The sequence below is a fragment of the Rhamphochromis sp. 'chilingali' genome (genome assembly GCF_963969265.1).
Source record: "Rhamphochromis sp. 'chilingali' genome assembly, chromosome: 2".
In the NCBI taxonomy this organism is placed as follows: domain Eukaryota; kingdom Metazoa; phylum Chordata; class Actinopteri; order Cichliformes; family Cichlidae; genus Rhamphochromis; species Rhamphochromis sp. 'chilingali'.
The window spans coordinates 19,851,914-19,866,364 of NC_137930.1; the positions used below are offsets into that span (position 1 = coordinate 19,851,914).

General features: G+C 42.3%; 1 protein-coding gene across 5 annotated transcripts in view; it reads left to right on the forward strand.

Annotated features, from left to right (window-relative positions):
• Positions 1-13,143, forward strand: part of LOC308412931 (putative E3 ubiquitin-protein ligase HERC1) — a 43,728-nt gene extending 30,585 nt beyond the window's left edge. For 3 of the 5 annotated variants that reach the window (XM_080907636.1, XM_080907639.1, XM_080907637.1), the window contains exons 47-80: positions 205-464; positions 583-635; positions 735-932; positions 1,469-1,634; positions 1,736-1,985; positions 2,459-2,687; positions 2,774-3,048; positions 3,548-3,675; positions 3,850-3,977; positions 4,323-4,550; positions 4,807-4,934; positions 5,151-5,350; positions 5,459-5,564; positions 5,689-5,820; positions 5,972-6,070; positions 6,211-6,384; positions 6,473-6,757; positions 6,861-6,926; positions 7,038-7,163; positions 7,256-7,394; positions 7,614-7,795; positions 8,026-8,181; positions 8,274-8,396; positions 8,484-8,586; positions 8,831-9,000; positions 9,090-9,228; positions 9,317-9,486; positions 9,602-9,771; positions 10,001-10,166; positions 10,265-10,341; positions 10,438-10,690; positions 10,849-11,001; positions 11,378-11,683; positions 11,788-13,143. In XM_080907636.1, the coding sequence (XP_080763762.1) occupies positions 205-464; positions 583-635; positions 735-932; positions 1,469-1,634; positions 1,736-1,985; positions 2,459-2,687; positions 2,774-3,048; positions 3,548-3,675; positions 3,850-3,977; positions 4,323-4,550; positions 4,807-4,934; positions 5,151-5,350; positions 5,459-5,564; positions 5,689-5,820; positions 5,972-6,070; positions 6,211-6,384; positions 6,473-6,757; positions 6,861-6,926; positions 7,038-7,163; positions 7,256-7,394; positions 7,614-7,795; positions 8,026-8,181; positions 8,274-8,396; positions 8,484-8,586; positions 8,831-9,000; positions 9,090-9,228; positions 9,317-9,486; positions 9,602-9,771; positions 10,001-10,166; positions 10,265-10,341; positions 10,438-10,690; positions 10,849-11,001; positions 11,378-11,683; positions 11,788-11,973 (5,724 nt within the window). In that variant the 3' untranslated portion in view covers positions 11,974-13,143. The remainder of the gene's footprint in view (positions 1-204; positions 465-582; positions 636-734; positions 933-1,468; positions 1,635-1,735; positions 1,986-2,458; positions 2,688-2,773; positions 3,049-3,547; positions 3,676-3,849; positions 3,978-4,322; positions 4,551-4,806; positions 4,935-5,150; positions 5,351-5,458; positions 5,565-5,688; positions 5,821-5,971; positions 6,071-6,210; positions 6,385-6,472; positions 6,758-6,860; positions 6,927-7,037; positions 7,164-7,255; positions 7,395-7,613; positions 7,796-8,025; positions 8,182-8,273; positions 8,397-8,483; positions 8,587-8,830; positions 9,001-9,089; positions 9,229-9,316; positions 9,487-9,601; positions 9,772-10,000; positions 10,167-10,264; positions 10,342-10,437; positions 10,691-10,848; positions 11,002-11,377; positions 11,684-11,787) is intronic. The other 2 variants (XM_080907638.1, XM_080907640.1) reach the window with 1 other exon arrangement.
• The last annotated feature ends 1,308 nt before the right edge of the window (positions 13,144-14,451 follow it).

Here is a 14,451-nt window from a genome sequence, read left to right on the forward strand (position 1 = left end):
TTAATGTGCATGAAAAAATATCATTTTAATCTATCTCAGTCTCTTTAAAGACTTTAATAAATATAAGTGACTGAACTGATATGCAGTTAGTCCAGTTAAACAAAGATTTGACTTTAATGCTTTTTGACAGTCCAAGTCCACATGCATAACTTTTTAGGCTCTTCTCTTACTGTCCTTACATGCATTTTACTATGCCCCTTTTAGGCTGGAGAAGAACACAGTCAGATGGTTAAATGTGAGCTGTGCAACACCCTCACCTTGCAGTTTAACAATCACATAAAGCGACGACACCCAGGCTGTGGGCAGAGTGCTGCACGTAAGGGCTATGACAGCACTGGGGCCTACGTGGATGTTTGGTTCAAAGGGGAATGTGGCTCCAACTTCCCCTTCTACCTCCTCTGCAGCACCTGCAGGGAAAAGTACCTGGCTGCAAATCCAAGCAATCCAAACTCCAAATATGAAAGGTACAGGAGATAATGTACAGATGGGAAATGGTAGACTCATGGAACATGCTCCACATGTATTTTGGATTTACTCTTTTTCTCACTTTTCATCATTGTTGTGTCCTACTTTTTGCTTTAGGGTTAAAGGCCTGACATCAGATTTAATTGGCCAGATGGACAGCACATCTGATGGTATGGAAGGTATTTTTTATCTAGCGTGAGGTACAACAGAACAATTATCTTTGACTTTATAATGAATATACAATATGAATGGTCCTTCTGCTTGTGTAGATGACTGGGAGATGAGCCACCAAGATGAGTATGACACAGAGAAACTGACAGGACTGGAAGATTTTGGGCTCCTGCTCAGACCACTCGGTTTGACTGAGAAGAAGTTGGTACCAGACCCCATTGCCTTTACAGAGCCAGATCCACTTGGAGCGCTAGTTTACAGTTCAGCTTGTCCTTCAAGAGCACCTGTTCCCAAAGGTATTATTTCATTTTGTTTTGTTATACAAAGAACCAAGTGCTGTAGTTTTTTAAGTTAAAACAGAATTACAGAACCTTGATGCATAAAATGATGTCTTTTAACAGGTACAGAACTGAAAAACAAAATGATAAAAAACAAAAATGTGTCTGCAGACTTGTACATAAACTGCCAGGCATTCACAAAGAATCAAGCCATAAAGACTCAGAAGCTTACTGTCCACTGTTTTTTATATTTTGGTGAATGGTTTGCTAAGTTTTTCGACTTGTAACACACGCCCACATTCCTTCTGTGCATGTTGGCAGCAAGACCCCAGGATCAAAACCTAGTTTTATTCACTGCTGGGTGGTGATTCATCGCTCACTTATCATAGCGCGACATCTGAAACACAAACAGTACTTCCAGCTGTCTGTTTGGATCTAGGATTGTGAATATCTTGCACACCCACACTACATAAGTGTTCTTAGGTTTTACCGTTCCATTCAAAATCATGTTTTTCCTTTTAATTAAAATGTTTTTACGTATTTCTTCCCAATAGGGAATGCCCTTGTCGAGCAGAAGACCTCTTTGAGCCTCGGACAGCAGGCAGTATCACTGAGGGACTCTCATGATAGACTGAAAGCATTAAGGAGAGTCACATCCACAGCCCAGATTCTGCTTGCTTACAGCATCGTGATGAGAGCGCTGTCCCAGACTGCCTCAAGGTTAGTATGATTATAAAATCAACAACATTTTCTGTATTCTTTTTTAAAATTTATTCTTTTGCTGAGTAGTTTCAAGAGTCCTTTCCTATTGTCATCTTCAGTGCATCAGTGAGTAGCCAGTCTAATGGACTTGAGTCCTTGGGTCTGGCAGACATCCGTATTCTGGTGCGTTTGATGACTTTAGCGGCAGGTGGCAGGGCTCACACCTGGGTGGACGGTCGGTCCAGTATGAGAGGGCTGGCGACAGATGGCAGCAACTCCACCTGCCTCACTTTTCTTACCTCAGCCATTGGCAGCGTGGTGTCCCACAGTCCTACTGCTTACAGAGAGCTGGTGGAGATATGCACTCAGGTTAGTTTTCTCCTGTCAGTCTGCTGATTATAGATAATTCAGGTTTCTGAGTTCTAAAAGCTTGATAAAGTCATGTGATCTTGTTTAAAATCAGGTTCAGTTGAGTCTTATGTGCAATTTTGGTGTGTAGAAGGTTTAAGTAATTATAGCCTCCATGGACATCCAGTAAAGGATGTCCTCTTTAAATCTTTATTGATGATCTAGCTGAGTGTTGTCTATAGATAAAGATAACTCAAGTTATACCAGAAAAGTAAAAAATTAGTGTCCCAGTATTTTGCATGAGTCACCAAAAAACGGAAAACAAATAGAAATGCTAATAAACTTAATCCTATTTTTTTATTTCATAACTACAACACTTTACTCTTGTTTGACTGAACACAAACATCAAAACAATATTTGTTTATTAATATGGTTTGCCTGAACTTCAAGTAATTCTAAAAACGTGAACGTATGTTTAACGTTATTTCTGTTAGGACCTGATGGCAGCAGCTACAGGGGTTAATATTGGAGCCATCAGTGACCCACAGCAAAGAGCATGCCTGAATGCCAGCTTAACAGCTGCAAACCCGGGAGCCCAGCAGCAGAGGGACTATCATGACCAGACGCCGCCAACGTTCCTGGTCACACAAAGTCTGGTGTCCCTGCTCACTGAAAAGAGCCATCACTGTTACACCCCAGACAAAGCTGAACACGAGACTAATGGTGAGAGAGAGCCTGTTTGTTGTACTGGATGCACTGCGTGTAATGATTTAATGCACTGTTACTAAAATAGCTCTCCTCTGGCTCAGATGCAGGAAACCAGGGGGGCTCTTCCTCTTTGACTCCCTCCTCTTTGCCACACCTCAGTGCCAAAGTTGGCCCTCTGGAGCTGGCAAATGCATTGGCAGCATGTGTCCTCTCTGCTCGGCTAACCAGTAAACACCGCCAGTGGGCAGCACAACAGCTGGTGCAGGCTTTGGCTGCCACAGGAAGGGACAGTTCTCATCGACCTCAAACATACAGCGACTTGGCTGGTGACCTGCGGAAATGCCCCCTTAAGAGACTGGAAGGACATTATAACAAGGTGAGTCATATGTGCATCCTTTTTTTGTTGTTGTTGTTTTTTGTGTGTTGTGTAAGATGTGTTTTGTGGTTTGTTTTGCTGGAAAGATTGAGTTTTAATCTTCTCTATTACCATAGGCCTGTTGCTAAAAAAAACAAAACCACCACTTAGAATATAAATGATTACACTCACAGCTGTAACTATGACTTTATAATACCTTACACTGCTTGGGATCTTGCATTTCCCAGGTAAATGTGAAGTATATAGTAAAATGAGTTTGCATGTTCTCCCTCTGCCTGTGTGGGTTCACTTCCAGGTACCCACATCAAAGACATGCTCAGTGGTTGATTAGTAATTCTGTCTCTGTGTGTTAACCCTGTGATGAACCTGCCTCTCGCCCTGTGATAGCAGGGATAGAGTCGATCCTCTTGTGGCCCTGAATTAGATAAGCAGTTAAGAAGATAGATGGATGAGTGGATGTAAATTAAACGTACATTTACACTGTTTCTCTTCTGTTTAGGTGGCCAGCTGTTCCTGGAGCAGTGAGCAGAGTTTGTTGGCTACATGTTCTCAGGACAAAGTGGTACAGCTATGGAGCATTAGCCACAACACCGTGGAGCTACAGACCACCTTCTCCTGTATTACCAGGTTATACTTTTTTGTAGTTTTGCATTTTATACACAGATTTCTCATTTTAACTACCAAATCTAACAAAGCCTTAATTTACATTTCAAAGTCTAATATACTTGCTCATAAAGTTTTAATTATACTGAATGGACTGGTGTTGCTGTAACGTGTCCTTTTTCCCGTTGATACTTGCAGTAAGACAGACCGATCAAGCAGTGAGAGGGCTGGCAGATGTCATCTCATGTCTCCTGTGTACTGGAGTACAGGGGGGAACTTTTTGGCTGCCCCCGAGAACAAACACATCAACATCATGAACATTAGAGGTAGTTCCTACAAGTCTTTTGTTTTTCAGATTTTACAGTTACTTGCAGCTAATAATAAAAACGTAAAATTTATATTTATGTTCTGTAATAATGTCAGATTAATGAAGAACTCTTTCTTTCAGTACTCTGCATTTTATATTAAAATTAAAAGGATAAAATAACTATATCATAATAATAAAAAATAAAAAAATTAAGAATTAAATTAATAGAGAAAATGTAGAGAAAATTCTCACTTTCTGCAGATGAATATGACACGACTGACAATATCAAGGTACATTATTCTGTGACCTGTCAAACAAAAACACAGACTTTAGCCCATGTGACTGTGTTTCTGCTGCTTTTTAGGATCGCTCTGTCACGTGGAGAACCAGGGTTCTCGGATCACTGCTCTTTGCTGGGCTCAGGCCTTCAGTTTGTGGGTGCTTGACCAGTCTGCAGCCTGTAAGAATAGACCCGCTGAGAGCCTGTTGGTGGGACGGCTGGATGGCTCACTGTGCTGGCTGCAGGTCACAATGCAGGAAACAGACCTGCTTGTGAGGAGCACTGAACTCACTGCCTGCCACAGGAATGAGGGTAAGGAGAGTCTTACATGCAACTGTTGCTGCTTAAAAACAAAGCTGGTGACCAAAATTGAATCAATATATTAACAGGTGTTGAATCTGAGACACAGCTAAACTGTTCCTGCTTTAATGCTATGCTAACTGCCTGCTTGCTCTAAATTCACAAATATAAATTATGAAGACTTACAGACTTAAGAGTGATATCTATCAAATATTCTTAGTAAACTCTCATCATGCAGAGACGTGCAATAACCTCATATGTCTTCTAGCTCCCCAGTGTGTAGCCTGGCACAGTGAGGACAAAGCGTTTGCAGCGGGCTATCCCAGTGGGAAGATCCTGTTGTCCACAACAGAAACTTATGAGAACGAGCAGCCTGTAGTGCTGTCTCTCTTCCAGGTTTGCCATCCACACTCACTCTAACTGCGATGTATTAGTGAGCACTGCAGAAAATTTGGTCTCGATATTGTGGCAGTTTTAGGGGGGGGGGGTTCTCTTTTAAAAAAATATAAAATAATCTGTCATGTTTTTTCTCTTTTGCTGTGCCACATGATTTCACTTTCCTAACATGAGATGCTTACTGACTGCTCATCTGCCCTGCTCTTTACGATATAGGACAGCGTGTGCTCCTTAAAGTGGGACCCCACAGGACACTTGCTGCTCTGTTTGGGGAGGTCAGAGGTAGTAAAGGTACTGGGACGCTCTGGGAGCTCCTGGGTGACCCTCCACAATCTCTTCCACACCAGTACTGTTAACATTGCCGAATGGTGTCCACTCCCTGGAAGAGCACCTGATCCCAGACTAATGCTGGCCGCGTATGTTTAATACAGTTTTGTAACATTTTAGAGAAGAAGAAGAAAAATAATTCATGTAGGTTTCATGCTGATCATTGATTTCTGTCTTCCTTCTGTGTGGTTCGACAGAGGTTGTCAGAATGGCTCTGTGTATGTCTGGACACTACCACAGGGGGGCACTGTTGTATCGTTGCCCAGCATGTTGAACAGCCAGGAGAGAGACACTGAGACCAAGGTGAGTTTGGATCTGCTGCTAAAGCTCTTTGGTGCTGTTAATTTTATTTCGTTGCTTTCATAAAGTCACCTGTTTGTGTAACCAATTTTATCTTATGAAATCATCTTTCTTCTTCTCTTTACAGCAGGATAGTGCAAAGTGTGCATTTGTACTTCATGGCCACATTATGGCTGTGAAGTCCCTTTCATTTTGTTCCAGTGGATTAGCTCTAGTGTCTGGCGGGATAGGGGGTCTACTCAACATCTGGTCCTTACAGGTCAGAAAAAAAGATTATTTCTGTTTGCCCCTTAAATTAGTGCCAACATCCCTAATTATTAAGTCCATCTGCTTTGTGTGGTAACGAAGGAACTGCTTGCCGTGATTCACTGCAAAATTGTAATCCATGTGTTTCTTTCTGCTTGTTACAGGATGGTTCGGTGCTACAAACTGTTACCGGTTTGGGTTCAGCTGTCAGCACTACGTGGATACCAAACATGGGGGTTGCTGCCTGTTTTGGAAGGTCAAAGGTAATATGAATCCCTCAAAGCCCTAATGTGTGGCTAGTATATCTCATTTATTTCTATATTTATAATAACGTTAACATCTATAATCATTTTAATTCCCTCAGTACTGCTTGGGTAAAAATATCTGTTCTGTCATTTCCCAGGATGTTTTGTTGATCTGCTGCACCCCTGACTGGATCAACCAAAATCACGTGCTAGCTTCCTGTCGTATGGTCCTCAGAAGCCAAAACGTTTCGGGTCTAAATCGGGCACCTTGTTTGGCTGTCTTCCTGGAGAGGCTGCCCCTGCTGCTGCAGCAGCAGTACAACTATGAGCGGGTAATTTATTTAAACTGCATGTTGAAGCTATATTGGAGCTGTTTCATGTTCTGCAACTGAGACATGACTTCGAATGTCTTCTCTGCAGACCCATGTGGGAGCTGGCGACCAGCTCGTCCACAGTGCCTTCTTGCAGAGCCTGGCCTCCTTGACAGTTGGGTTGTACTTGGAGAAACACCTGTGCTGTTACCCACACCCGCCACACCACACTTACCCCGATGCTCACTCCTGCCCTCCAGAGTGGACCTGGCTAGTCACTTACGCCACCACAGTGCGCAGCGCTGAGGCTATAGCCAGTGGCACTGCCTTCCCTGAAGCCTTCATTGTTTCAGCATTTCAGGATGTGCAGGACAATAAAATTGCCAAGGCACTGGTGAGCAGGGACATTCTGTTTGATGCTGTTGCTTTGTCTCTATTATATTATAGTCTCTCTTGTATTGACTTCTTGCAACTTTATGCTCTCCTTTGTCCTTTAGGACAATAGCAAGTGGAGTTTCAGGATGGATGAGCAGCTGATGTCGTGGGCCACCAGTAGACCGGAGGTAATAGTTGTGCCATTCTTAAAAACAATTCAGGTGTGAAGGAAACGAAAAAGACAAACATTAGGCTGTTCGATTGACTGAAAGTGCTGTGTGCCCTCCTGTGTCTCTAAGGATTGGCAACATGGGGGAAAGACTGAGGTGTATCTGTGGGGCAATGGACGTTTCGGGCAGCTGGCTGGAATGGGAACCAATCTTATGATGCCTACACTGGCACCCTCTCTGTTACAGACACAGCAGGTACTGTTTCACTCAGGGTGCAGTCTTTGTTCCTGATTGCTGCTCTTTTATAATGCTACTTCACTTTTTTGGGCGATTCAACTGTCTTTCAGGTTGTGTGTGGTCAGAACTGTACCTTTCTGCTCCAGTCCAATGGGACTGTACTGGCTGTAGGAGAAGGACAATATGGCAGACTGGGCCAAGGGAATTCTGATGATCTCTATGTTCCAACTATTATCTCTGTTTTTCAAGGTAAAGTATTCCCAAAGGGGGTAAGAACCAGTCGGCGCTGGTCTGCTTTTGAATCTCTCAGTGTTTTGGTTTTTTGTTCGGGGTTTTTTGTCCTCAAGAGATTGGAAGGAAAACTAGTTTCCTTGTAGTACTGCAGTTGGATGTATTCGCTTGTAATTAGGCTTAACTGTTAATTTCCTCTAATTTGTATCAGTCTAATTTACACTTGTCTGTGGGCAGGGTACGTGGTGACACAGCTGGCGACATCTTGTGGGTCAGACGGACACTCGATGGCCCTGACTGAGACTGGGGAGGTATTCAGCTGGGGAGACGGAGATTTTGGAAAACTGGGTCATGGCAGCAGTGAAAGACAGAGGAGACCCAAACAGATAGAGGCGTTGCAAGGAGAAGAGGTCGTTCAGGTATCGAGGAAGTCTTTGCACCAAACTTGTCATGTGATATTTTAATGTTTTTTTCAATAAAGCTAATCATGAGTTTATTGTATTTTATTAAATGCAGCCACTGTTTGATTGCAGTGCTTCTTACTTTGTAGCTTTAAAAAAATGAATATTTTCAAAGTTCACTGACTGAGTGAATTTAAACACAAATATTTGTTGTCATAGATGAATTAAACACAGCTTTGCTTTGTTAGCTCGCTTGTGGCTTCAAGCATTCTGCTGTGGTTACAGCAGATGGGAAGTTGTTCACCTTCGGTAGTGGTGAATCTGGCCGTCTGGGTCAAAGGTCGACATCTAACAAAATGCTACCTGAAAGGGTGGCTGCACTAGAGGGATATCATGTTGGACAGGTAAATCATGGACAGCATTGGCTTTGAATGTAAAAGACTTTAAATGTCAATTTTTATACTGAAAAAAATCAAACTTTGGTTACGTTTCTCAGGTGTCATGTGGTCTCAGTCACACTTTGGTGGTGTCTCTTGATGGCATGGTTGTGTGGGCATTTGGAGATGGAGATCATGGTAAATTGGGAACTGGTTCTTCCACAGCAAAATACTACCCTCAGGTAGGTCAGCGCTACCAAAGATTCACTTTTAGGAATCCTGGAAGGACAAAAAGTTTATGTTTGTGTTATTTTTTTTCCTGTTTGTAGAAAGTTGAGCAACTTTGCAATAAGAGAATTAAGAAGGTCTGTTGTGGAACTCAGTTCTCTGTGGCCTTGGCCTGTGATGGACATGTCTACACATTTGGTCAAGGTACATTTTACTGTCAAATTCAAACATGTTATGTAAACCCAACAGTGTTTGCATTATTGGTTGAAATATTCTTTGCAAGCTTCCCTAAATCCCCAAAAGTTGATTCTGTGCATCTGGATGTTTTCAGTGGGAGACTGAAAATGCTTCCTTACCTGAATGATTGAGCGTACATCAAAAAAAATTTAAACTTCCTGCTACCAAGGAAACTAAAACTTACAAAAAAAAATTGCATTACTTTTTTCAGAGCGTGCGATTGGCCTGCCGGACTCCATGCTAAAGAACAAATCCTGCCCCCAGGTGGTGCCGTCCCTGGAAGGACTGTTTATAGAAGACATTGCTGTGGGCTCTGACCATGTGCTCGCCATGTCCTCCACTGGAGACGTCTATGCCTGGGGCTGCAACAGCAATGGACAGGTAATCGGCGTGCTCTGAAAATGACAGGCTGTGCTTACATTGCAGATTTTAACATCTTGCCATGTTGTGTTTTAATGCGTGTGTTCCAGCTTGGCCTCGGGCACACCAACTCAGTGAAAGAGCCCACGCTTGTCGCAGCCCTCCAGGGTAAAAACATCAGGCAGATCTCTGCTGGCCGCTGCCACAGTTCGGCGTGGACCACCCCCTCTACCTCGATGAAGAACTCAGGTACAGACACATACGGCGTTACATTGCACACACTATGATGGATGAATGGAAACACACCTGGTACTGCATGTTTTACTTTTATCTCCAGGTGGCTCTGGAAATTTCCAGTTAGGCTTTCCACAGTCAGTCCCTCCCCAGTACACCACTCTGAAAGACTGTAGCCCTGATGTTCTCAGCATGCGCCTCAGGGTACTCTACCACTTTTCTGATCTCATGTACAAATCCTGGAGGCTGCTCAACCTGGACACCAAAAATCCGGTACCTGTAATCCCCTTTTTTGCTCTTTTTTAATGTGTTAAAAGAGTAATAAATACTTCCTGGCAATAATTGTGCATCTGTTCCTTTTTATTGTCCCTTCCATCCTTATATGCAGGTGTCCACTTCGCGCTATAATTCAGGAACAACAGCCATTATACGAGGGGAGCTCAGAGGCCTTCTATCACCCAAGGTCAACACTCTGCCTCTTGTGCGCTCGATTGGCAGAACAATGACCCAGGGCAAAACATATGGGCCTCAGATCACTGTAAAACGGCTTTCCACAAGGTAAGAATGACCATGACATTCAGCGTGTTGGCAGCATGTGAATGTCTTCAGGAGCCAGCTGGTGGAAAAACAGGACTTGGCCAGAACAGCTTGCTGTGTTTCCAATTGGCCGGCCAGGATTAATAATGGAATTTCAGGGCTTTTGTTTGGCACCTTTGTTGTTTTGACCTGTTACTTGTTCTGTGTGCCCATTAAAACGTCATATTCCCTCACTCTTACTCCTCTGCAGAGGGCGTTCGAGCAAACCCATCTTCGTGCAGATCGCAAAACAAGTGGTGAGCCTGAATCCTCTGGAGCTGCGGCTGCCGTCACGAGCCTGGAAGGTCAAGCTGGTAGGAGAGGGAGCTGACGATGCTGGCGGAGTGTTTGATGATACCATCACCGAGATGTGCCAGGTGGGGATGAAAGCCGCACATTAACATCAGCGATTGCTAATAATGCAGGCTGGAACGTTCTTTACTTTAACTGATAAATGGTAATGTGTTTACACCAGGAGCTGGAGTCTGGTGTGGTGGATCTTCTGATTCATACTCCCAATAGCTTTGCAGATGTGGGCAGTAACACTGACAGGTGCACATTTAAAATAAAAAAAATAAAAACATTTCTGAGTGTTTTAGAAGTGTAACAGAACACACAGCCTCTTGTACTAACTGAGTATCTTCACAGGTTCCTGCTTAATCCAGCGGCGCACTCGGATGATCACATGGTCCAGTTTCGCTTCTTGGGTATCTTGATGGCAGTGGCCATGCGCACTAAGAAACCTCTGGACCTTCATCTGGCTCCTTGGGTGTGGAAGCAGCTTTGCTCGATGCCACTCGGGGGAGCTGACTTGGAGGAGGTGGACCTGCTCACCTACCGCAACCTCCAAGGCATCCTTCACCTCGAAAACAGTGAAATCACTGAGGACAATTTCCATGTGGTAAGATATTGTGTGAACTGGGTTATTGCAGAATGAATTAATATTAATGTTTCCTTTACGCCTTCCTCCTGAGCTTTGTGTTTTTTTCCCAAGTCCTTTATTTCTCAACCCTTCACCTTATTCCCATTATTATTCCTCTGTGTTATCTCCCTCTGAAGATGATCCCACTGGATTCATTCATGGCCCACAGTGCAGATGGAAGGCTGGTACCTGTAGTTCCCGGAGGTCAAAACATCTCTCTGACCTTTGGCAACCGGACTGAATATGTGGAGAGAGCTCTGGAATACAGACTGCATGAGATGGATTCCCAGGTTTGAAGTGTTGTGGGATGATTTGGCTGTGACTGGCAAAAATGTAGTCAAGTGTTAACATGAAAAAAATGTATCTGAGCATGCAGCCTGCAATCATACTGATCAGGTCGCTTATTTTATGCCTATAGTTAAGAGTAAATGTTTCATGTTACAAAAACTTTTGAGTAGAGTTTTGTATTTCATTTATTTAGTACATTTTTGTTTCAGTTCAGTTTATTTGTGTTTGCTTGTTTCATTTTAGTTTAATTCTGCTTCATTTTTTGTGCCCCGGTCTGCCCGCCAGCTTCCATTAGTGCTCGCTGCTCACCCTGTTTGTTGTTCTTGTTGTTCTCGTCCCTCAGAAGTATCAAAGCTGAGCTTGTTCTGTTATGTCCAGGTGGCAGCAGTGAGAGAGGGCATGTCTACCATCATCCCGTTGCCCCTTGTCTCCCTGCTGACGGCACAGCAGCTCGAGCAGCTGGTCTGCGGCCTGCCAGAAGTCTCCGTCGAGATGCTAAAGAAGCTGGTGCGTTACCGCGATATCACCGAGAGCCACCAGCTCATTTGCTGGCTCTGGCAGAGCTTGGAGGAGTTCACGAATGAGGAGCGGGTGCTTTTCCTACGCTTCGTCTCTGGCAGGTCCAGGCTGCCCTCCAACCTGACTGATATCCCGCAGAAGTTCCAGATCATCAAGGTGGACAGGGTAAGGAGATCACAACCAGGTGACGAAGCTGGTTACATGAACAAATACCAAGAGTAAGATTATTAAGGTTTGCTTTTTTTTTTCTCTCTGCTGCTCATATTTAGCCCATCAACGGACTTCCAACCGCTCAGACCTGTTTCTTCCTTCTTCGCCTGCCCCCTTACACGAGCCAGGCCATCCTCGCCGAGCGCCTGCGTTACTCCCTTCACAACTGCCCCTCCATTGACATGGACAACTACATGCTGACTCACAACACCGACCCAGCAGACAGCTCTGACACCGAGGACTGAAGCAGAAAGCTCCAGACTCCAACGGGGTGGTGAATGTTTTTCTCCGATGCCATGCACATTATGCACTGAACACAGATTTTTATTCACCAGACTTATACGGTTGTGATGTTTATATGTTGGTTAATTTAAAGATATGCGTAGATTTGAGTTTCTTTTCCAGCTGTGACAGATGTTGTAATTATTGCAGTGCTTATTCTGAATCAAAACTACTACAGGGAAAACAGTAAGATTTTTTTTAAAAATCTACGTGAATAAGCCACAGTTAAGGAGTTAAGGTGCCTGTTGTTTGAAAATGTGTAATAATTTATTGACCTCTGAAACATACTGTAATCAGTAAAACTGTAAAATAAAGAGTGTTTAAATAAGGAATATGTTGTCTAAATAACATTTTCAAGTTGAAGTAATGTAGGAATAAAAAACAAAAGATCAAATGTACAGATTCAGATTTTGAAATGCACATATGATGTATTAATTAAGTGAAAACAAACTGGTTTACACTGGTTACCACTGGTTTGGTTTAGTGTCTTATGTTTGTTTATCTTTGTTGTCTTTAAATGCACTTTAAAAAGTTTGGAGATCAGTACAAATGTTAAATGTAGATGCAAAATATAATGTGATGTGTAGAATTGACATATACCATTTGCGATAGAATTTTAAAAATAGTTTTAAAGATAAAAAGACATTTTCTGAAAGTTTGATCTTTAAGAGAAAATCAGAGGTCCAGAGTAAAGTGGTATTTAGAATCCCCATATATTCCCTGTAAAAAGCTCTATATGGGAATATTATCACTTTGAGCTTCAGATCAATTTATTGACGTTGAAGAAAAGGTCAGAGGTCAAATGTGAGATGATATTTTAAATCTTTAAACAGTACTTTCTATATGTTGACAATACCCACCAAACTTTAAGTTATAAGGCTTTTTTGGGTAAATTTTTAATCAATAAATAATTTAACTGACATTGAACGTTTGTGGATGCAAGTCGAATTTTAATAGCTTTAAATCCCTACAGGTTTACGTTTTATCACAATTCATCCAAAACCTTTGGAGCTGTTTACAGGCAGAGTGTTACGCATGCACGCGAATGCCACCAAAAACCAAACCTCTTTGGTAGCAGTAAATATCTACATATGCCAATGCAATATAAATCAAGTACAAATAAATAAATGGATACAAATACATACATGCATGATTGTGATTGTGAGTTATGTAACCTATTCCAAGGTAACTGACTGACAGCTCTGCTAAACTGCACTGAGACCGATGTGTTTAATCAGATTAGATTATTAGATTAGGATAACAAACTTCATTTTTTAAACAGAATTGAGAAACAATTTCCACCGCCCGTTACAAGAAGAACTCCAAAGCTCTGAATAAAGCTACACATTTGTAACAGAATCTAGCTGAAAACACAGTTTCAAGTGTAGTCAGTCAACTTTCTCTAAAACAAACAAATCCTGTGAAGAATTATGGGGCATTAAAAAAGTACAATAAGAAACAAAAAGTAGTTCCAGTGAGGGTTTCTGCTGAAAATGATGCACCTAAAAATATTTTTATAAAAATCTTCTTTAACTGTTTATCACACAGAAAAAAATTTTTCTGTGTAAGGCCCAAATATCAATGGCATCAAACTGGTTCGGTCATTACAACAAGACAAGAGTCCAGACAAGTTAGTGACTTAAACTGTGTTTTCAGCTAGATTCTCACAATACTAACTGTAAGCACGCTGATCTCTGGCCATTTGTAATAAATAGTGAGAAAAACAGTGCCACTATAGAGGATGGTGCATCTGTGTCTGCGTGATGAACCAGTTTTTCTTAGGACAGAATAATCTCTGGGATAAAGATGATGTGAAGTAAACAATAAATGCCAATGGGGGAGCTAGAATACTAAAATGTGTGCTATTTCCTGCAGTCATTTCTATTGCAAGCTAAAACACAAGTAACTCAAAAGAAACACAAAATTACTGATTGCTCTCACATTTACTGGTGCGCTAGCGGATGGTCATATTAAACCCGCCCACAGTTTCAAACAATTGAGCTCAACATGCCCGAACCTCTTTATTTTTCAATTTTTAAATGTTTGGTCCGTATGATGTCAGTGAGAGTAGATATCCCTAATTTGGTCATCACAGGCACACAGCCTTGGCTGTGAACACAGACAGTTGGTTGATTGAGCAGCATCACCAAAGCTGCTTCATTAAAAAGTCCAAGAATTAAAAACAAACAAACAGCTGGGAATGAAAGTGTAATGGTTCCTTTTAAAAGTGTTGGCAAGGTTTATGGACAAAGCACACCACAGCCCAGGTATGGTAGGTCCAGGTATTGTTTGTTGCATGTTTACTAGGCTGAGTCAGTCTGCTTCTTCAAGCAAACTGGCCACAGTGCCCTGAAACAAGTCCAAAATTTGGACAGGTAGGTATTAGATTGATGTAGACAGGATAGATATTAGACTGCAAGACATAACAGAGACAAGTCACT